The sequence below is a fragment of the Cricetulus griseus genome, chromosome 6 (assembly GCF_003668045.3).
Source record: "Cricetulus griseus strain 17A/GY chromosome 6, alternate assembly CriGri-PICRH-1.0, whole genome shotgun sequence".
Taxonomy (NCBI): domain Eukaryota; kingdom Metazoa; phylum Chordata; class Mammalia; order Rodentia; family Cricetidae; genus Cricetulus; species Cricetulus griseus.
In genome coordinates this window covers 89,074,336-89,098,842 of record NC_048599.1, presented here as the reverse complement: position 1 = coordinate 89,098,842, position 24,507 = coordinate 89,074,336, and the positions used below count along the sequence as shown (strand labels likewise).

The 24,507-nt window shown below is 35.4% G+C and overlaps 2 protein-coding genes across 2 annotated transcripts; both read right to left on the bottom strand.

The window, feature by feature from the left end:
• Positions 1-613: 613 nt before the first annotated feature.
• LOC100768432 (olfactory receptor 8H1) lies at positions 614-1,561 on the bottom strand. The gene has a single exon (XM_027421177.1). It carries the CDS (start codon positions 1,559-1,561, stop codon positions 614-616), a length of 948 nt encoding a protein of 315 aa, XP_027276978.1.
• Positions 1,562-21,744: 20,183 nt separating this feature from the next.
• Positions 21,745-22,692, bottom strand: LOC100757037 (olfactory receptor 8H1). The gene has a single exon (XM_027421176.1). It carries the CDS (start codon positions 22,690-22,692, stop codon positions 21,745-21,747), a length of 948 nt encoding a protein of 315 aa, XP_027276977.1.
• Between the last annotated feature and the right edge of the window lie 1,815 nt (positions 22,693-24,507).

The window sequence follows — 24,507 nt, the reverse complement described above, 5'->3', positions numbered from 1 at the left end:
CTCTTATGTAAAACTCAAATTTTGAAACAACTGAATGTACTCTTTTTAATGTAATTGCATGTCTGTGAATTAAATTGTCTGTAAGTAATTTATAAAATACCAGTGAATATTCTTCAAGAAATGACACTATTTCAAATACATCAGAAACAGAATTCCTCCCTAATAATAAACAGGATTGTATTAGTTCCTTATGAACATTACTTCCACCATTTTATTACATGTACCTGGAAATATTATTTGTTGTGTACTGCTAAAGAAACTGAATAGTAAATTTAGTTCATTGTCAAGAATTAACAAATAATATATTACATAGTATACTATGATTGATTTCTGGAATTATAGACATGAGATGATACAGTTTTAAGAATGTCAAACAGGTTTTTTATGTTGTAAATTACTATTACTTAAAAATAAAAAACACATGTGTTTAATATTTGCTCCCTGAAATTCAGCCAGGGAAACTGAAATCTAAAACCACATTTGGGGAATTCCCAATACATGTTTATATGGGGAAAGACCCAGAGAAATACAAACAGTAAAATTAATTGTAATTGTTTTAGACAGTCAGTAAGATAGCATGCAAATGGAAACAAGGTGACTGTTTCTATCACTCTTATCTTAACTCCCTGTTTCCTTGTCTCTTCTTCACTAATCTAACAACAGCACCTTTCACTTCCTTGTTTCTGAGGCTATAAATGAGTGGGTTTAGCATGGGGATCAAAATGGTATAAAAAATAGAAGCTACTTGATCCTTTCCCAATGAGTAGGATTCACTTGGCTTTAAATAGGTAAAGATCAGAGTACTGTAAAACACAGTAACTCCAAGGAGGTGAGAGGCACAAGTGGAGAAAGCTTTTTGCTTTCCTGAAGTGGAATTGATCTTTAAAATAGTAGAAAGAATGGACACATAGGATACAGATACTGTAATAAGGGACCCAAGAATGGTGGAGCCTGCAAAAATGAATATAATTATTTCAACTATATGTGTGTCACTGCAGGACAGAGATAAAAGTGGAGATGTGTCACAATAAAAATGATGGATAACATTGGACTTGCAGAAATGCAGTGTAATCATGACAAACACAGTAACAGAGGAATCCACAGCTCCAGTCATGTAGGACCCAGTGAGCAGGGCAAGGCAGCATCGTGAAGACATAATAACTGGATAATGTAAAGGTTTGCAGATAGCAATGTAGCGGTCATAGGCCATTGAGGAAAGCAGAAAACATTCAGTAGCTGCCAAGAGGATGAAAATGTACAATTGGGTAAAACAACTTATGAAAGAAATGCTCCTGTTCAAAGTCAGCAGGTTCTGTAAGGTTTTAGGTGTGATGGCAGTCGAGTAACTGAGGTCAAGGAATGAGAGATGGATGAGAAAGAAATACATTGGAGTGTGAAGCTGGACATCTAGACGAATGATCAGTATCATGCCTAGGTTTCCCAGCACAGTGACCACGTATATCAGAAGAAACAGCACAAAGAGGACCAACTGGATCTCTTTGGAGTCTGTTAGTCCCATGAGGATGAAGTCAGGTTTATTTGTGTGATTAAAGGTGTTCATAGTGAATGACCCTAAATAATGAGAAATCAAAGGTTTTATGATGCAATTTATTCTTGTGCATCTTTGTAACTCTACTTTTATAACTATACTATACAGCAGTAAATAATTTGATTACCAATGAGAAGTACAAAATGACATTTAATTGTGTTATTATAAGTGATAATGTGTGGAATAATTTCAAAAATTGTTGCAAGTTTAAATAATTTAATTTCATGAATTGAACCCATATTAAATGTTACCATGTACATGGTAATAGCATCCCCTTATTTTACAGAAATATAAGATGCATAGAATTGAGTTAATTTATGTGAACTCAGCACAAACTCATGTAGACTCTAAGATCATGCTAAAAATGTCAGATACCACAGATATTAGTCACACTCTTATTTCAGTAAGTCTAAATGAAATGCTGCACATTTAATGAACAAAATAGAAAACAACTTTAATGCATCATTTCCTGCTTTTATCAATATCAATTAACCCTAATTACTTTTTACTGAATTGTAATAGGCTATGTTAAGATAAATAACTATTAATAAAGATGGGTTATTTCTTTGGAAAATTCAAAACAATTTTTATGTAAAATTATTTAATTGAACTATAAATCCTCACTGGTATAATATCCTTCTACCAATTATAAGTTTGTCACAATCTTGAATTACTTTTTTAAGTGCCAAATGACACATGCACTTGCATTTTTAATATTTTCTTTGTTTTAATTGCTTCAAACCTTAACAATTCTAAAAATACTTACTCTGCCAAGGTTGGTAGAAAAAATGGAGGCAAAATACTTCTGATATCATTTGATTGAAAATATTCAACTCCCAAATTTTCTCACAAACGAACGAGTAAATCTAATTGAGGATTTGAATATGTCAAGCCTAGAGATTTTGTATTCCTTTTGATTATTGTTTATATTTTTTTGTAAAGTCATTTTTTTACAAACTTCAAAAATAAGTTATTCTTGGTACTTTCAGATTCTTCAGATCTTTGTCAAAATCAACTTTTAAAGGAAGTTATGGTACAAATTTATTCAATGAGCTAGTGTGAATATGAGTAGAGCAGTATCTGCTTTTTGTCTGTATTTCATGACTCCAGGACAAATCAGGTAACATCATGAGCATCACGTAACAGGGTCATTCTCAGGGGGTATTTTCAAAGATGGATTTCTTGGCAAGCATTCAATAACTGAGGTCAAAGGACTAATTCAGCAAAGGGTTTACTTTTCCCTTGGAAACCCTATAAAGAAGAATGCAATAAATGTGCTATTTTTCTGATGCACTACATGAATTCATATACTCATTAATACATTAAGTGTATGAAGTATTTAAATAACAATCTGTTCACATCAGGGCATTCTAAAGTAGTATAGCTCAAAGGCATTATTTTTAATTTGAAGGTGCTTACTTTGGAAATGATACTGTGCTTATAGAATAGTATAGTTTTCAGAAATAAAAATTTTAAATTGAAGAAATTATTCTGCTGTGGTTAAAACTGCCTAGTAAAAACAATAGAGCATGTGTCCCTATCCTCACTGATAAGTGTGGTTCTCTCTTCTCATCAAGGAACTATCCTTTGCGGCAGAAAAATATCATAACAGAAAACTACAACCAATAAAGTGGATCTGTTGGGGAGTCCAGGGCCAATTGATTCATTTTCAAAACAACTCCATCATCTATGGCTCAGGGATCATTTCAGAAGGGAGAGAAGAAAGGTTGGAGGAGCCAGAGGAAAAGGGGTTTCGCTGTGAGATGATGTCACCTTAGATATCTGTAGCTACACTCATAAAATTGTACTGAAGTGACTGCTTAAACATGAGCTGAATAATATAATGACAATAGACATCCTATTTTGGACAGACAGAGGCACATTCATTCCTTGGCATGCATATCATAAGGACTTGACATGATACCACATAGACACTTGCTCAGCCATGTTCATTATACCTCTATTGGCAACTCTTGTGAAATAAACCAGAAACAAAACATAAATGTTCTTCACTTGACAATGGGTTAAAAAGCATGATACATATTCACAATGCAATACCATTTAGATATAAGAAAATCAAATCAGAACCCTTGCAGGAAAATATGCAAGCCTAGGAAAAATCATGTTTAGTAAGGTAACTGAGACACTGAATGACAAATCCCTTATGTTCTTTCTCATATCCCAACTGTAAATCATCAGATGTTAACTTGAGTAACTGAAAAAAAAGCAAGCAAGAGAAAAGGGACCTTTTAGAGTCTAAGGGAGTAGGGAGCAATAGAGAATTAAATTGCAGTGTACAAGTGATCTATTGGGGAAACAGTCTCTAATTGGGGAAGCAAAGAAGATAAATACAGAAGAAGTATAGGAAGGTCCAATAACAGGAAGGACTCCGAATATGCCATAAGAAAACATACTTTTAACTATTTACCTAAAAATACATATACATCATGCAAACTTGTGTATATATATGTATATATATATATATATATATATATATTATATGTATGTATATGTATGTACACACACACACACACACACAACACACACACACACACACACACATATAATATAATATATATATATATATATATATATATATATATATATCAACATTTTTTCATCTGGCTGAAAATACTACCCCCAACAGCCATGGACCATCTATGAAAACCACAACATCGCACACAAGAAGTACTCATTGGACTTGTTGATCAATCATGTTTTGATTATTATATGAGGAGGTAACTTTTTTCTAGTCCACTCTATTTCGTGTTCTATGGGCTTCTTGTACTTTCATTGGCATGTATTTCTTTAGGTGGGTAAAGTTTTTTTATTCTATGATTTTGTTGAATATGTTTTCTACATCTTTGAGTTTGGTTTCTTCATCTTCTTCTATACCTATTATTCTTAGGTTTGGTCTTTTCACAGTATCCCATATTTCTTGGATATTTTGTGTTAAGGATTTGTTGGACTTAAGATTTTCTTTGGTTGATGAGTCTATTTCTCCTAGTGTAACTTCAACTCCTGAGATTCTCCCTTCCATCTCTTGTATTCTGTTGGTTGTACTTGTATCTGTAGTTCCTGATCATTTACCCAGCTTTTCTATTTCTAGCATTTCCTCAGATTGTTCTTTCTTTATTGTCTCTATTTCAGTTTTTACGTCTTGAATTGTTTCCTTGAGAGATTTGTTGATATCTTGTATTTTTTGGTTTGTTTTTTCTTACATTTCTTTAAGGGATTTTTTCATATCTTCTTTGAAGCCCTCTATCATTTTCATGAAGATGTTTTTAAGCACAATCTCTTCTGCTTCATCTGCATTGTGATGTTCAGGTCTTGATGTTGTAGGGTCCCTAGTCTTTGGTGGTGTTATATTGGTTTTTCTGTTGTTGAATGTGCTTTTATATTGCCTTCTTCCCATCCTTTCTTCCAGTTGGTGTAGCAGGAGTCTCTTCCTCTACTGGTGGGTACTGGACCAAGGTTCCCTTCTGGCAGATGCAAACAGATCCTATGCTCTGACGTCTCTCTTCTTCTTGTGGATGGAGGCAAGACTAGTACTATGACCTTGGCAGTCTCTGGATGTTGTTGAATCTCCTGGAAATGGTTCTCAAGAGCAGTCCCCAGGCCTCAGGTGTCCCTGAGCAGGGCAGCAGAAGCCAGGCCAGAAACAACCCCAAGCCTACCTAGTCTGATAGATGCAGGCAGGACTGGTACTGGGGACTTGGAAGCCTCTAGGGTGTGTTGGGTACCGGAAATGGGATCCCATGAGCATTCCCCAGGCCTCAGGTGTCGCTGAGCAGGGCAGCGGAAGCCAGGCCGGAAACAGCACCAAGCCTATCTAGTCCTTTCAATGGAGGCAGGACTGTAGGTGTGTAGGATCCTTCAAAAATGGGTATAAACATTGTTTCTAAATAATGTAATTATACTAAGTGTTTAGCTTTGTTGTTGATCTCTTACAATTATATGGAAATGAATTATACTTTTATATATTATCTTTATGAAATACATGCTATTAATTTAGAATCACATTGATTTATTACATATATTCAAGTATGTTTATTTTCAAAAACTCTTTAGTTTACTAACATTAAACACGTGGACATTTCCCTGTTTTACTCTCTTTCATAGACTGACATTATACTATATCAATACTCCAGATACTATCATAACTATTTTTTGAACCAGTGACTGTGTGTCTGCATTTCAAATTGTTTTTTTCCTATTGGCTTGTGTTTGTGATTATTAATAACAGCTGAATAAATATTTACTGTTAACCTTTTCCTATTTTGTTTATCTTTTATTCTGAATATGTCTTCCTATATGATTTCATTACTAGTAATCGATATGCATTTAATTTTAAATACAAATTTTACTGATTTACTATTCATGAAGATCTAATGCTGTGGTTCATAGTGTAACATATTTATAGGAATGTGGAGGCATTACAGCTTTCAGTCTAAAATATCTTTTCAAATTTTATTCATATATACAATGTACATTTATAGCCATAGAACTAGTGCTGCTTTCAGATTTGGTCAGAGAAGTCTCTGTTCTCAATGGGACAATAGTAAATGGACAGAATAAGTGACTGTTAAGAGTTCATTCCTAAAGAGGTCATTTATATTACATACAAGGTATTGTGACTGCATTTGCCACTGTAATAATTACCATCTTATTTTCCCTCATCTTCCTGAAATTCATGCTGGCTCCTCCTAACTCCTGCCATATCCCCACATGCACATGTGTTTGTGGTTTTCTAGGTCTTGTGCAAGTAGCCATAGTTATTGAATGCTCATGATTCTGACATACATGACACGACCAAGAAATCAATGTTTCATTTTATTTTTCTCAATGCCTCAGCTGCCTGTCTTCTGCAGTGTTAACTGGGTCTTGTTAGAGGGTGATATTAATGTTTCATTTAATACTCGGTACTCACCTGTCACTTTTTCTTCATTTTGTACAGTAAAAGTGTCTTCATCAATGGTTACTGACACGAGAAGCTTCTTTATTATAGCTATGAGTAGTACTGATCTATATGTGTAGTTACACAGATATAGAAGACAGCTGTCCAGTCATATTTTAACTTTCAAATATATACATTAAATATTATCTATTTCTATGGTTAGTAACCTTACATTCTTTATGTTAACAATAGTAGTCAAAAAATCTGTAATTTAGCCAGCCTTGGTGGCTCAAGCCTTTAATCCCAGCACTTGGGAGACAGAAGCAGGCAGATCTCTGTGAGGTCGAGACCAGCCTGGTCTACAAAGCTACACAGAGAAACCATGACTTCTAGCTCTATTACAGAGCTATAGTCCTGAAAACAGCTTGGTATTGGCACAAAAATAGACAGACCAATGGAATAGAGTTGAAAACTCCAATATTAATTCACACCTATGAACACTTGATTTTTGATAAAGAAGCTAAATTTATATGATGGAATAAAGAAAGCATCTTCAACAAATGGTGATGGCATAACTGTATCTGGAATGATAGAACCATGTCTATCGCCATGCACAAAACTTAAGTCCAAATGGATCAAAGATCTCAACATAAATCCAGCCACACTAAATATATTAGAAGACAAAGTGGGAAATAACCTTGAACTAATTGGAACAGGAAATCTCATCCTCAACGTTACACCAGTAGCACAGACACTGAGATCAACAATTGATAAATGGGCCCTCCTGAAACTGAGAAGCTACTGTAAGGCTAAGGACACAAGTCAACAAGGTAAAATGGCATTCTGCAGACTGGGAAAAGATATTCTTCAAACCCACATCTGACAGAGGGCTGATATCCAAAATATACAAAGAACTCAAGAAGCGAGTCTCCAAAACACCAAACAATCCAATTAAAAATGGGGCAAAGGACTAAATAGATAATTCTCAATAGAGGAACCTAAAATGGCTGAAAGGCACATAAGAAAGTGTTCAACATCCTTAGCCATAAGGGAAATGCAAATCAAAACAACTCTGAGATACCATCTCACTCCAGTTAGAATGGCTAAAATAAAAAACACCAATGAAATTTTATGCTGTAGAGGATGTGGAGAAAGGGAAATACTTCTCCACTGCTGGTTTGAGTGCCAAATTGCATGGCCTCTTTGGAAATCAGTATGGCAACTCCTCAAGAAAATGGGAAGGAGTCTACCACAAGATCCATCAATTCCACTCCTAGGCATATACACAATAGAAGCACATTCATACAACAAGGACATCTGTTCAATGATGTTCATATCAGCACTATTTGTAATAGTCAGAAACTGGAAGCAACCTAGATGCCCCTCAACTGAAGAATGGATAGGGAAAATGTGGTACATTTACACAATGGTGTACTAATCATCAGAAAAATAAACAATGGAAACTTTGCAGGAAAATAGATGGTACTAGAAGAAACCATTCTGATCAAGTTAACCCAATCACAAAAAGACAAACATGGTATGTACTAACACATATGTGGATTTTAGACACAAAGAAAAGGAATGGTAACCTACAATCCACATTGCCAGTGAAGCTAGTAAACAAGGAGGACCCTAAGAGAGACATACATGGTCCTCTGGAGAAGGGTAAAGGGTCAAGATCTCCTGACCAAATTGGGAACAAGGGAGGAGGAAGGAGGGAGCTAGGAGAATGAAAAGAGGAGAAGAGGATGGGTGAGGAGGACATGAGGGAGCAGAAATGTTGATTTGGGGCAAGAATAAAAGAAAACAAGAAAGGAGATACCATAATAGAGGGAGAAATTTTAGGTTTACAGAGAAATCAGACACTAGGGAAATGTCTGGAGATCTACAAACATGACACCAACTATAATCTAAGCAAAAGAGGAAATGTCCTCCCCTGATTATGAGATTGATGACTGTTTTATATGCCATCCTATAGCCTTCATCCAGCAGCTGGTGGAATTAGAAGCAGAAACCCACAACTAATAACTGAACTGAACTGGAATCCAGTTGCAGAGAAGAATGAGTTATGGGCAAAGGAGTCCAGACCAGGCTGATGAAACCCACAGAAACAGCTGACCTGTACAACGGGGAGCTCTTGGTCCCCAGCCTGATAGCTGGGATACCATCCTGGGACTGATCCAGACCCCAGGAACATGTGTTTCAGAGAGGAGACTTCAGAAATCTATGGGACCTCCTGTTCAGTATTTATCTCTAGCATAGGTGTGGACTTTGGGAGCCCAATCCACATACAGGATAGCTAGGGTTTTAGTTGGGGGGGAATGGTGGTAGCGGAGGAGGGGAGGGAATGGGAACTGGGATTGACATGTAAAACAATCTTGTTTCTAATTCAAATAAAAAAAGAATAAAAAAGAAACCCTGTCTCGAAAAACAAAAACAAAAAACTCTGTAACAGTGTAGACAACATCAAAACTGAGAACATCAGTCAATTTTAGTTACCTTATCTACTTTATTATGAATGATTGAGTGATTAAAACATCTATATAATATGGTTACATAGGAAAATTTATATTCAACATAAAATAGTTTGGATTTTCTGCTTAATGCAATTACTATATCTTTCATATTAATGCTTGCCTTGTATAACTTAGTTATTTCAATAAGGATGATCAAAAACACAGTAAACTCAGGTAAAAAACAAGGACATTAGGTCTCGAGTTTGATTTCATGTTTTGTAAGAAAGATAAAAGCTAGGAAGACAGAAATTCAAATGATAGTTTCTTGGGTCATGATGCTAATATAGAAAATTTAAAAATATAGCACAAAGGGCCTCAAGAAGGGAAATAATTAAGATTTCCTGGGTAAACTGGCAGTGAGTGGGTAGAAGGGAGTGGATAGGGATGGTGACATGAGGAACCAAGATGGCAGAGATGGGGGAGGGACAGAGATGGAGAGCAGTGAATGGCATATCTTCATAGAGGGAGCCTTTATGGGGTTAGGGAGAAATCTGGTGCTGCAGAAATTCCCAGGAACCCACAAGGATGACCCCAGCTAAGACTCCCAGCAATAGTGGTGGGGGTGTCTAAACTGGCCTGCCCCTGTGGTCAGATTAGTGACTGCCTTGTCATCATAGAACCTATGTGCAGTAGCTGATGGAAGCAGATGAAGTGATCCACAGCGAAGCACTAAGCTGAGTTTCTGGAGTTTAGTTGAAGAGAGGGAGAAGGGATCATATGAGCAAGGTGTAGGGGTCAAGATCATGATGGGGAAAACCTCAGAGGCAGCTATTCAGATGTAGAGGGAGCTCAGGGAACTGACAGCTGAGGAAACTGCATATGACCAAACTAGGCACTCTGAATGTGGGTGACAGTTGTGTGGCTGGATCTGTTTGCCCAGCCCTTGGCAGTGGAGCCAGAACTTATCCTGGGTACATGATCTGGCTCTTTGGAGCCTGTTCCCTAAGGTGGTGGGGGATACCTTGTTCAACCTTGATGCAGGGGGAGGGCCTAGTCCTGGCTCAACTTGGTATGCCAGACTTTGTTGACTTCCCAAGAGAGGCCTTACCCCCTTTAAGGAGTGGATGGGGGGAGGTTGGGGAAGTCGAAAAAGGGGAAGGGAGGGAAACAGGTTTGTAGGTAAGATGAAAAAAAATGTATATATCAAATAAAATTCACAAATAAAATCATATTAGGTGAATTCACCAGCTTCTTTTCTTTTTTTGGTGGGGGGAGGTTTCGAGACAGGGTTTATCTGTGGCCTTGGAGGCTGTCCTGGAACACTCTGTTGTGGACTAGGCAGGTCGCATACTCACAGAAATCCACCTGCCTGGGACTAAGGGTGTGCAGCATCACCACCCGGCTTATCATGCCTGTGCTTCCTAAGGTCTGTGATTCAAGGTACATACCCCAACACTCAACTGTGAAATAACTTCAAATATGGCCCTTAATATGATATAGACCTAGTTTTCCTTTGCTTGTATTTGTGCTATGTTTTCATGTAACATGAAATTTTGGAAATGTAATTTTATTTTGTCATTTTTCTATATAAGAGATTGAACACAACCGGGCGGTGGCGCACGCCTTTAATCCCAGCACTCAGGAGGCAGAGGCAGGCGGATCTCTGTGAGTTTGAGTTCAGCCTGGTCTACAAGAGCTAGTTCCTGGACAGCCTCCAAAGCCACAGGGAAACCCTGTCTCTAAAAATCAAAAAAAAAAAAAAAAAAAAAAGAAAGAGAGATTGAACACAGGGTCTTGAGCATGTGGAAAATACTTTGCCTTTGACCTATATACCTGAACATTTTCTCTTTTATTCCAAAAATATGATCAGTTGCCTCAGCTTGACTTGAGATTTTATTCCCCTTACCTTTCTGAGTAGCTGAATTTGGGGCCTGAAAAAAAGAGGCTGAACACACATTTGTCGTTTTTTAAAATATGAGTGTTTTGCCTACATATATGTGTGTAGAATACAGGCCTGTAACTCAGGGAGATAAGAGCAAGTCAGATGTCCTGGAACTAGAATCATGGATGGTTTTGATCTGTCAGGTGTGTGCTGAGAGTTATACACAGCCTTCTGCAAGAGCAGTACTTTAACACTGAGCAATTTCTAGCTCTAATATTTTCAGAAGACATTACTTTTTCTCTCTTGTTTCTTCTCTTGACTTAGGACCTCAAATATTTCTTATATCATGGTCTGCAGAATGAATCTATTGGCAGAGGAAAAAGTCTGCTGAGTGTTCTCAAGCAGATGAAGGATGATAAAGCATTGTCCATTTCCCAGACATCTCTTCAAAATCATGTCGAAAATGGGGCTACTCCCTGCCAAAATCAGGCTTATGCTTATTCAACTCCATAGAGACAAAGGTAACATCATGATAAAGTAAGACAAGGTTCTCAGAAATCATCTGACCATCAGTCTGCTAATGTCAGTGATATATTTGGAGAGATCCTGCCCTGTGATGATATTTTTTATGATTTAATAAATCCCCTGGAGAAAAATGCAAAGTTAGCCTCAGACATAGAGCCAGGCAGTGGCGATACACACACTTAATTCTATCAACCCCACTAGTTAGCTATAGAAGCTGGGCAGCCTGTGTACAACAAGGATGTTTTGAAGTCAGAATGGAAATCAGTGAAGGTTTTATGTCTGACTAAAGGCTTTGCTTATGTTTCTATGGGGCACAAGACATTGTAGATAATATTGAAATCAATAAATTTTGACATGAACAAGAGAAGTTGTTTGATGTCTTGTCTGTTGACAAGACAGATAGCACAACTATGAGAACCAGAAAACCTTTGAGGCAGATATCTGAAACTCCTACATGAGGACATCTTAAGAAATTAACTGAAAAAGGAGGAGCTATAGTTCATTCAGCTGGCTAGGGAATCTTTAAATTCTATGACTTAGTTCCTTGCTATGCTGTCTGTGTTAACTCTACAGGGACCAATCACACTTACTAGGCTTATTGTCCCAATCATCCCTTTAATAAAGTGATAAACTGCAGGAGATATGGATAATCCTGTTGTGGTCAATGAATCATCTTAGAATGTGGTCATTATGGGCACAGAGGTCCTGATAGGCCTGAGGAAGAGGATAAGGAAATTGTGTCTGCCTGTGTTCTACCAGGATGCTTTGAAGGTGTTCTTTGTCTTACAGAAGCTTTTCAGACTCATGAGGTCCCATGTATTGTTGATCCTAGAGTGTGTGCTACTGGTATTCTTTTCAGGAAGTTGTCTTCTGTGCTAATGCATTCAAGGAGATCTCCCACTTTATCTTCTGTCAGGTTCAGTGTATGTTCAGGACTTTTGGGGGTGTTTGGATGTAATTGGCCCAATAAACTCATAGGAAGTGTCACTATGATAATGTCTTGTTTTTTTGGAGCATGTTATAGTAAGTGGGTCGCTGTAGGGATTGGCTTTGGAGTTTCCTATGTTCAGAATTCTGCCCAGTGCCTCAGTCAATTTCCTGTTGCCTGCAAGATGTAAGAACCTCAGTTATCCCTCCAGCACCATATCTACCTGTATGCTGCCATGCTCTCCAACATGATGGTAATTGACTAGACCTCTAAAACTGTAAGTGAGCCACCACAATTGAATGTTTTCCTCATAAGAGATGCTGTGGTCATGGTGTCTATTCACAGCAATAAAAAACTAAGACAGAAGTTGATAACAAGGACTGGGGTATTTCAGTGATAGATTTGAATATGTATTTGTTGGAAGGAATTTGTATTTTGTTACTTGGGGTTAGGAGATCAGGGGAATGCTTTAATTACTGCTTAACAGGCCATACTAGTTGGACAATGGAAGACAGTCATTCTAGGAGTTATTTGAATTGCCAGGGGCTGGCTCAAACTGTTTCAGAGAAGAATAATATTATTATGTTGACTAGAGATTTTTTTTGTAATAATATGGTGAACAATGTGGTTGCTTTTTGCCTTTAATTGTAGAGTCTACCTGACACTAAAGTGAAGAGTTGTGGATTAATTTTTATCTACAGATGAAATCTCAAAAGAGCTTAGTATAGAATCTGTTGTGTGGCTATTATTGTTAAGTCTAATGTAGATTTATAATAAAACAGAACAATCTGGGCTGGGTGGTGGTGGCACATGCCTTCAATCCCAGCACTCAGGGGGCAGAGTCAGGCAGATCCTGGTGAGTTTGAGACCAGCCTGGTCTACAAGAGCTAGTTCCAGGACAGCCTCCAAAGCAGCAAAGAAATCCTATCTCAAAACACCCCCCACCAGAAAAAAAAAGGAGCAATCTGAGCAAATAAAAATACAAACTGATCATTTCCAGAAAAGGTGCACAAGGAAGTGGAATAGATCTAAATCATGTGTTCAAGGAGATAAGTAGATTAAGAAATGGAACATTCGGAGTGGTGACCTTGGCAAGACCGTACACTGGTAGATTTCCAGCTTTGGAAAAGTAACAAAAGAAAATTTTAGTGATGGTCCGCATCTTTAATCACAGTACTTAGGAGGCAGAGGCTGCTCGATCTCTGAGTTTCAGGACAGCCTGGTCTAGAGATCCAGTGGCAGGAGAGTCAAGCTTAAGTTGTGAAGGACAGGATGCTGGTGAAGATGTAACTGAACAACGGGGGTCATGGTCCAGCCCAAGTAAGTAGCAGAACTTGGCAGCTTTGTCCACATGGTTCTGCAGTCAAGGATATAAAAAAGGGACTATGGAATTTGTCCCCAAGATTAAGGAAAGCTGCTGTGGCTGGGAATATATCAGGGGTGTCCCCAAATAGAGGCCTGGAAAGATCATTGTATGATCTTGTAAATTTGAAGCCTGGACTGCCTTGGAGATTCCAAAATGTTGGACATGTCAGAGCCATGGGATACCTGCCAAGGAGAGGTGTTAATAGGGAGTAGAACTGGCCCAAGAGAAAGAACGGTGTGGCAGTGGATAAAGTTAAAAGAAATTGGAAATCTGAAGAGTATCTTGAAATTAGACATGGAGATGCAGAGTTTAGAGTTTATCCAGCTGGTTTTAGACTTGCTTTGCCTACATGCCACCATATTCCTCACTATGATGATAATGAACTGATCCTTAAAAACAGTAAGTGCACCCCCCAATTACATGTTTTTCTTATAACAGTTGCTGTGTTCATGGTGCCTCTTTACAATAATTAATTTCCTAAGACCTCTTTGATCCACTTGGACTTGAGTTTTGTGTAAGGTGATAGATATATATTCATTTGCATCACTATATATATATATATATATATATATATATATATAAACATTAAATTGAAATAGAAATAAGAAGATAGAAAGATCTCCCAAGATCATAGATTGATAGGATTAACATAATAAAAACAGGCACTTTACAGACATCATATGTAGCAACATTAAATTATGCCAGCACCATTTGTTGGAGATGAATTCTTTTTTTTCATAACATATTTTTGGATTTCTCATCAAAAATTAAGTGTCCAGAGGTATGTGGATTTATGTCTTGGCATTTTATTTCATTCTCTTGATTAACCTATTTTTATGCCAATACCAAATGGTTTTATTAGTAAAGCTCTGTAATTCAGGCTGAGATCATAGATGCTGATCCCTCCAGAAATTCCTTTATTATTCAGGATTGTATTACCTATCCTGAGTTTTTTGTTATTCCTATTTTTTTTTTATTTTTCTTGGCATTCTTTAAGAGATTTGTTGATTTCTTCTACTTTTTTTCTTGTATTTTCCTCCATTTTTTTAAGGATTGTTTTTTCCTCTTCAAGGAATTGTATCATCTTCATAAAGTTGGCTTTAAGATCCTCTTCCTGTGCTGTGTTGATTAGTACAGGTCTTGATGTTATAGGAAAGCTGGAATCTGGTGGTGCCACATTGTTCTTTCTGTTCATGATTGTATTCTTATACTGACTTCTAGGCATCTGGATATGGGATAATTGTAGGTCTCGGTGGGGGGGTTCCTGAGTTTGTCTTTGTTGGATGGTTATATTTTGTTCCCTTGGTTTCTGTTTACTCTCTGGTCTTCTGACTTATGTTGCCTGGGACTATATTGACTAGTAGGTCTTCTGTAGACTGTTTCCAGGGTGCTTTTGTAGCCTTCAAAAACCTCTCAATTGTGGGATGTCAAAGTTGCCTATGCAACTCTTAGTAACTGCATGGCCCTTGGGTTCCAGATACCTGCTTGTTGATATTGCTTTTATATGTTTTGTTTCATTGTTTGAATGATCTATGACTGTTGGAAAGAGAAGGATGCATAATGAGGGTTGAGTTCTACATGTATCTGATTGTATAAGAAAAATAATTAGGATGTGGTTAGGAATTATGCTGGTTTATTACAGTTTCAGTAGTAGGTTCTTCTCCAAAACACAGGACGTCACTAGACCTGAGTAGCTGTCCAGATGTCCAGTACCAGGAATAGGTTCTTTATTGTTAAACCAATCCAATTTTAAATCCTATTTAAGAGCTAATGCTTTCTGTCAAGATATGTTTGCCAGTAATGTATTCTTTGGGTTTTTGTTTGTTTGTTTCATTTTGTTTTGTTTAATTTTGTCATTCTGTTACCTTCTATGGTTCATAGACATCATAGCTATGTAGGACTGTTGGTGGCTTCCTTTTATTGGAAAGTTTGTGGACCTTCAGGTACATGAAACCTAGTCCTCAGTGAGAAACTTTTCAGGTTGATTTCTGCTAAAGGACCTCTGGTTCCTGTGTCTGAAGTGCATGGTGTCTTCAACAACAATAACTTCTCACTTCTAAAAGAAACCAGTGACAATAGTAATAGCCTTTAATATTCTGTGGTCTCTTAGGCAACACTGATCATCAAGTCAAATGTGTACTTCTTGTGTTCAATGTTGTGGTTTTGATAGAGGGTCCATGGCTGTTGGGGTAGTATTTTCAGCCAGATGAAAAGAGTGTGTGTGTGTGTGTGTGTGTGTGTGTGTGTGTGTGTGTGTGTGTGTGTGTGTGTGTGTTAAAACAGAGAATAAAGAAAGAATATTAAGAGCTGCAAAGGAAAAAGGACAAGTAACATATGAAGGCAAACCTATCAGAATTATACCTGACTTTTCCATGGAAACCCTGAAAGCCAGAAGGTCCTGGATAGATATTCTACCTACACTAAGAGAACAAAGATGCCTGTCCAGACTACTATATCCATCAAATCTTTCAATCAATATAGATGGAGGAAATGAGATAGTCCATGACAAAACCAGATTCAAAAAATACATCTCCACCAATTCAGCCCTACAGAAAGTTCTGGAAGGAAAACTGCAACCCAAGGAAGTTAACTACAACCAGAAAAGTATAGGCAATAGATAATCCCACTTTACCAACAGCTAAAAGGAAAAGGGGATAGAATCCCACAAATAATTTCACCACCACCACAACAATCAATGTTCATTAATATCCCTCAATATTAATGGTCTTAACTTTCCTATAAAAAGACACAAGCTAGCAGAATGGATAAGAAGACAGAATCTATCCTTTTGTTGTATACAAGAAACATACCTCAACTTCAAAGACAGACAGTATCTAAGAGTTAAGGGTTGGGAAAAGATTTTCCAATCAAATGGACCCAAGAAACAAGCAGGGGTAGCAATCCTAATATCCAACAAATTGCACTTTAAATTAAAATCAATCAAAAGAGATGAAGGCGGTCACTTCCTACTCATCACAGGAGAAATCCTTCAAGATGAAGTCTCAATTCTGAACATTTATGCCCCAAATACAAAGACATCCACATTTGTAAAAGAAACATTACTAAACCTCAAATCACACATAAAACCTCACACACTTATAGTGGGAGACTTCAACACGCCCCTCTCACCACTAAACAGGAACACCAGACAGAAACTTAACAAAGAAACAAAGGAACTAATAGAAGTTATGACCCAATTGTGTTTAACAGACATCTATAGAACATTCCATCCAGATACAAAAGACTATAACTTCTTCTCAGAGCCACATGGAACCTTCTCTAAAATTGACCACATACTTGGCAATATAGCAAAACTCAACAGTACAAAAAATAAATAAAATAACCCCCTGTATCTTATCAGACCATTGTGCTTTAAAGTTAGAATTCAACAACAACTCAAATTCCTATATCCCAAGTGATCTGTGTTCTGTGATATTTGTATACTGTACGAAGACATATTGCTGTGGTTGGTTTAATAAAGACCTGAACGTTTAATAGCTAAGCAGGAGGTATAATTGGGATTTTCAAGGAGAGAAAGGAATAGGAGGAGGAATTGAGGGGAGGAAGATGTCAGGAGACATGGAGATGAAACTGGAAGTACAAGATAGAAGAAACTTAATGCCATGTGATAGAATGTAAATTAATATAAATGGGTATATTTTATTTATAAGGTCTAATCAGGAAGAAGCCTAAGCTGTAGAATGAGCTTTCACAATTAATGAGAACATGGGTGTACATGTCAATAATTTGTACAGTGTTTCTTTTCATCAATAACTTCAAATATTTTTCATATCTTTTCAATATTACAACATAACTTTATCCTCTCATGTAATGTTATTTCAGTAATTTAACACAAAACCAAATTCATAACTATTAATTTTATTTCTGTCTAGATAGTTATATAACTCTAATAAAATTAATTTAATTTTCAAAAAATATTTGTGAATATTCTTCAAACCCTATGCATGAAAATTTAGTAATGTCTTTAAATTATAACAAAGATTTTCATTTTCTTCAATGTGCTATATCCATTTTGTTATCACATTGACATGGGATTACTATGTACTTTGTGCATCTTAGAAAACTGAAAATTAAAATTTCACTTACTTAATATGGATAGGACCTATAATAAACTCATTCATATTATAAAGAGAATGACTTTTGAAATTGTGAATCTGTCAATATTATGTTTCCTAACACAAATATCTGACATATAATAATATATTAAATACTATATGAGCTTAAGAATCACAAATATATGTTTTCCATTACATACTATTTGCCCTATTTACAAATATTTAGAGCATGGGTTTAATATGCACGTCCTGATTTCCAATAATGTCACAGACTTCATTTTTTTTCATTTAATTTACATACCAACCACAGTATCATGAAACATTTAGTCATTTTCAGCAGCCAATTTCTAAGCAAGATGATTTAGCATGATTTCAAAGACCAGACTTTAAGGGTTAATTCTGAGTTTTGTTTTCATTTTTTTTCTTTTTTTTATGGGAGCTGGAAAATAAAGTACACGATCAAAGTGTTGTCTTTTCTGGTGTGCTAAATTGACACATAATATATATTAACAGCAGCTGAAAGAATATATGGAGTATAATTTTAAGGCTACATGCTGATCAACTGAGGATATTTTGAACTAATGTGGAAGAGAGGGATTTTTTTAGATAGAAATATTGCTACTTTTGCAGTAACAATATAAAATGGAAGAGGAAATGAGTGTTTGTGCCTAGTCTTACTGTACAATTCATGACATGTTTGTTCTATACTCCTGGGAGCCCTGCTCTTTTTTGGTAGTGATGGGAATGCTGGAGGAGTGGATCTGGAGAGAGCAGACATGGGGAGGAGGACTGAGACGATTGAAGAAAGGGAAACTGCTGTCTGGATGTAATGTATGAAAGAAGAATAAATGAAAAAGAAAAAAAAATAAATCAAAACGTGATTCTGTCAAACGTCTTCATTGAAAAGTAGAATAAATTCAAAGATCAAATAAGCAAATGAAAGTGATTTTAAACCCTTGTCAACATTTTATTATCTAAAACCAAATCTTTCTGTGAAGAAAATGTTTTCTGTACTCTCATGTATTTTTACTGATACACTATATATTATTTTACAGTCACTTTACAATGAAAATCTATATACCATGTGGCATTTATATATTTATGCCTCCTTACATCCCTTTGTAGAAAACAATGAGATTTGGTTCATCTAATGTCTGCAAAATACTTCTTCTCAGGATGTTTATAGCAGATTTTCTTCATCCAATTCTATTCTGGTTCTGTTCTTGGCTAAGGTGTTTGATGACCAATTGTTTCTTTTAAAATTTAAATCCATATTCCAGTTGTGGCTATATTTATGCTCCCATTAGCAATATATAATGATCCTTACTCCCATATTCATGCTAGAAATTTTTGCTGTTTCAGTGAGTGTGTGGAAGAAGATGTACAGGACGAAACTACTACATGCATAGGACAGTTAAAGCATGACATGTGGCAGTGTGACTTCTCCATATGAGTTAGGAGTGTCATACTTGATGTCAGGCTTGTGATAAACATTTTTACCTTCTGAGCCATCTTGACAACCCAATAAATATATTTTAAAATGGCGCTCTAATCACAGAATTTTTTTTCTTTTGGTTTTTTCGAGACAGGGTTTCTCTGTATAGCTTTGGAGCCTATCCTGGCACTCGCTCTGGAGACCAGGCTGGCCTTGAACTCATAGAGATCTGCCTGCCTCTGCCTCCCGAGTACTGGGATTAAAGGCATGCACCACCAACACCTGGCCCACAGAATTAATTTTTTATCTTGCTTTTGGTATTATTTTATTGATAGTACTATTCATTATTTTAAACATGTTCTATCTCTGTACTTGGCTATCCTATTTCTCTTTATATTGTCTAGCACGCCATCATATGAGTGACAATCCTTCTGCCTCAGAAATATGACTGCTAGGATTAAAAACATGTCACACCACATACAACTTGCATAGGGATTATTCAGAAACAAGAACAGTATTTTTCCTAGATATATTACAGTCTTTCTAAATATCATGTTCATATTATACAAACATTTTGTCATCCCTTCATGATATGAACTCTTGTACTGAGACTATCTCAGCATTTGAAAATAAGCAGAGTATGTAAAAGTCTAATAACGCAATTACGGACAAATACAAGTACTGCAAAATTTAGCAGCAATTATAATGACCACAATATAAAATACTTTTCATATATTATGAATCAGTTAAAAAGTCTTATTTCCACTAGAATGTAACAATGAACTGGCATTAGAAATTATTCTACAAATTAGAGATTTTTGTTTTTGATATTTAAAACAGAAATGGATAGCATAAATTTCATAAATTTTGACAACTAAGTAATGATTGTCTATAGATAGCATATATGAAAGAGTGTAAGATGGCAGCCTGTGAATTGCTTCCCACATAAGCATGAAAGACCCATGTAAAATATTGTGCTGAGCATATGCATGTTATGCACATTTTAGTGACACAAAAGATGTGAAGAAAGCTGTTGATTGATGGCCTGGTAGTCTAGTCATACTGGTGAGTTTCAGGTTCAGTGAGACAACATGTCTCAAAAGATAACATGGAAAGTATAAGGGAAGATATCACATTAATTATTAGAGATAGGCCAAAGTAATAAGTAAGTATAAATGATTATTCTTATTTCTAGTTATAAACATAAAATAATAGAAAAAGAATATGTGTACATCCTGGGCAACAAAGACACCAAAGAAAAAATAAATACGAATAATTTTTCTATGGATTTCTATAAGGTAAATCCAGAATTTAAAAGTGTTAAGTAAGGTAGAGTAATATATAAATATTTAGATTTGACTAAATTCAGTGGCATTTTGAATACATAAACAATTATAAAATTGTCTTCTTCTAAAGTAGACCATTTGCACTTGGTTTAAAACAAAACAATTTGGAAAATAGCTAAATACAGCTTTACATTGATAATCTACGTTATAAATTAATAATTCATGAGTAATATCAGATGGTTTTAAAAGTGTTGCAAAACAGGTTTAAAGTATTCAATACCCGAGCTTACAAACAAAATAAAAAACTTGAAAAATACAAATATATTTTCTAAAATAAATTTTACGTAGAAGAAAGACAATTCTGACTATGGTTGTAAGATATAATGAAGAACTATAATAAAAAGGAAATGTTAGTCCTGTATTGGAAAATATTTATAGCATGTAACAGAATATAAATTCATTATCAATTCTATGTTAAAAACCAATCTATTATTACTAAAGGAAATTAAAGGTGTTAATCATTGAATTACATTATTTTTAATTTCAGATTTTTAAAATTGAAAAAAATTGTTCTTTGGCAAATATATGCATATATATATTCTGATTTAGCTATCTTTCCACAATCCTCTCCCAGCTCCATCTTTCTCTTCACTGCCAGTCATGGCATTTGTTTCTGTTTTGTGAGAAATTTATTTTAATCATTGTCATTGCAGCTATACATAAGAGCTTTGTAGGTTTGTAAATTTGTATTAAATTTAAGGCAATGGCTCTTCCTCTTTGTGAATTCATCAGAAACATATAGTTCAGCATAACTAAAAATAATTTTTAAAACATAAGTCAATAGTCTTCATATACAAGCAAAATTGCTTTATGTAAACCAATATTATTATAATGTTAATAGCTGTCATTTGTGATTATTTCCTCAAATAGATTTCATATATCATCTTAAAACTTTGCAATTATTCTCTCTGTTGCTAATAAAATTAAGTATTAAACACTGAAATTTTCTAGTTCATATATCTGACTCTCTGGTCACTTTAAAATTGTCTTACTCATAAGTTATAATAAGATTTGAGCATGGCATAGTTTTAAGAATTGTAAACACAGCTTCTAATTTTTCATATTGGTTGGCTATTGAAAAGATAATTAAACCATTTGTATAACAAGTGTTTCATTTTCTGGTACAAAATGTACTTTTCAGAACACATTCCTAGAAGTTGCCAAGAAATTTTTGTACAATGGAAACTTCATAAAAACAGGAAAATAAAAGTTTTTGCTTATTTTTACATGAAGAGGTGAAGGGGATAATGTGAATAAAGGAAAGTTAAATTCTTAGCATTATTGCTATCTTAGTTGTCCAGAGCTCTCTCTCTTCTTTATAACTCTAATGACAGCATATTTTACTTCTTTGTTTCTAAGACTATAAATGAGTGGATTCAGCATGGGGATCACAATGGTGTAAAACACAGAAGCCACTTGGTCCTTTCCCAAAGAGAAGGACTTATTTGACTTTAAATGAGTAAAAATCATGGTACCATAATATATAGTGACTGCCAGGATATGAGAGGCACAAGTTGAGAAGGCCTTTTTTTTTCCTGAAGTAGAATTGATCTTCAAGATAGTAGAAAGAATGGACATGTAAGATGCAGATATTGTGATAAGGGACAACAGTAGGGTGGAACCAGCAAAAACAAATATAATTAATTCAATATCATGTGTGTTGCTGCAAGACAGCGCTATAAGTGGGGATGTGTCACAAAAAAAATCATGGATGACATTAGCATTGCAGAAATCCAATGTACCCATGCATAACATATTGACAGTGGAATCCACAGTTCCTAACACATATGACCCAGTAAGAAGGGCACTGCAGAGTTTGCTGGACATAACAACTGAATAGTGTAGTGGGTTACAGATAGCTACATACCGATCATAGGCCATTGAAGACAGAAGGAAACACTCAGTACCAGCCAAAAGGACAAAAAAGAACATTTGAGTGAAGCAACCCCTGTAGGAAATGTTCTTTGTAGAAGTAAGCAGGTTCTCTATGGTTTTAGGTGTGATGACAGTAGAGTAACTGAGATCAAGGAATGACAGGTGAGTGAGGAAGAAATACATTGGAGTGTGAAGCTGGACATCTAGACGAATGATCAGTATCATGCCTAGGTTTCCCAGCACAGTGACCATGTATATCAGGAGAAACAGCACAGAGAGGACCAACTGGATCTCTTTAGAATCTGTCAGTCCCATGAGGATGAAGTCAGGTTGATTTGTATAATTCAAGGTGTTCATTGTGAGCTACCCTAAACTGTTTAGAAATAAAAGGACTTATGTTGAATGAATCATAATACAATAGCATATGTGTGTTTTGCTATTTTCATAATTGATATCTGTTGCCTCAAATTTGAAATAGCCTTTTACGGTGTTTTTACAGAAAGGACTGCCAATAAGAGAAGCAAGATATTTGTTTATTGCATAATAAAGATAATATACTTCCTTATAGTTTCGATGGAACTTAACCACCATTTGCAAAAAGATCTAAGTGAAGAATATAAAATAATGACTGAGGATTCCGTTCAAATATCTCTTGACATGTCTCTTGCATGTCATTCTGGATTTTTCTTTACACTTCATTTTTGAAACCTAAACAAAACTCTGACTATACAATAGACAAAGGTAGAAAACTTTGTTTTCTTGATATATGAATTGCCTTTCATTATTAATAAGTCATTTTTATCCTTTTTACAAAAGTCTTGTTGGCTGTATTGACATGTAACATTTATGAAAATATAATCTTCCAAAGCAATGCAAAATCCAAGTTCTACTAACAGTAAAGTTTCAAAATATGAGGCTGACTTTTAGAACCTCATCTCATTAACACTATTTTTTTTGCCAGAAAACCTGACAGTCCTTGTGAAAATCTCAGTCTTATTGTGTATAAACAGTCTTACAGTAAACACCTTATTTTATTTTAACTCTTCTAAGTTCTTCTAAATTTAAGAATACTTACTGTGAGCCAAATTGTTAGGAAACAACAACCACAGACAGACCTTTCAATATCTTATGCCTAAAATTTTGACAATTTTCAATGTTTTCCTTGAGATTTCCAAATATCTGTGTTTTCATTTTCTTAAAAGGCAAGGGAAGTCAGCCAAACAGTTTTATTCAGATCTCGTTAAACTAGAGCATTCACAGTAGCTCTTAGACAAATGAGTGCTAGGAGCTCTGTCTGATGAGTCTCAATAGAGCATTCTATGTCCATTCTCTCTACCTAATAATGGTACAGAAATGTGTGAAAGAGTGCTGAGCATCACTTAACATGTGGTCATCCTCAGGGGCCAATTTTTCAGCAAGATTGGCATGCTTTTAAGAACCAAATTGCAAGGAGTAATTGAACCAAAGTTTCCATTTTATTTTCTAGAAGTCCCACAGTGGATAGAATGACCAAGTCTTCCCTCTAATCATGCATTTGCAATGCAGAGTGGTCATGTGCACCAATTTCTTTTTACTTCAGAAGAGAGAAGACATTCACAGATGCATGTGTTTATCCGTGGTATTCTCAAATTTGAATTTATGAAGTCTTCAATGAGATATATTTTAAATTTGAAAAGAATAATTATATAAAATGAGCTGTGTTCATTAAAAACAATAATAGCTACAATAAAATATCAGCATGGCTCACTTCCACAGCCTTCTTATTATTTATTTATATTTCATTAAACATGAGACACAAAATTAAAAGAAAATACTAGCCATTAAAAAACACATAGTGGTGAAAAGCTTACTTCATTTGTGTTGAGTCAGATTATACAATTTCTTAAATGAGAATAAACTTATATAAACTATGACTTAAATAAAGATAAATACTTTTTTGAAGAATATTTTCCCAGAGAATGAAAAGGAGAATAAGTCAATTTACACTGAGAGAATTGGAGTAAAAGACTCTGTTTCATCTGTCATAAATTCGTGGTGAAATAAAAATCATTACATGTAAAGAATTTAGAAGATATTTTACTATTATGGATGGAGTCTTTTTTGCATGTATTATATCTTTGATGGACTTTGTGACCATTGCCATTTGTTAAATGAATCTTAACTGTTACTAAC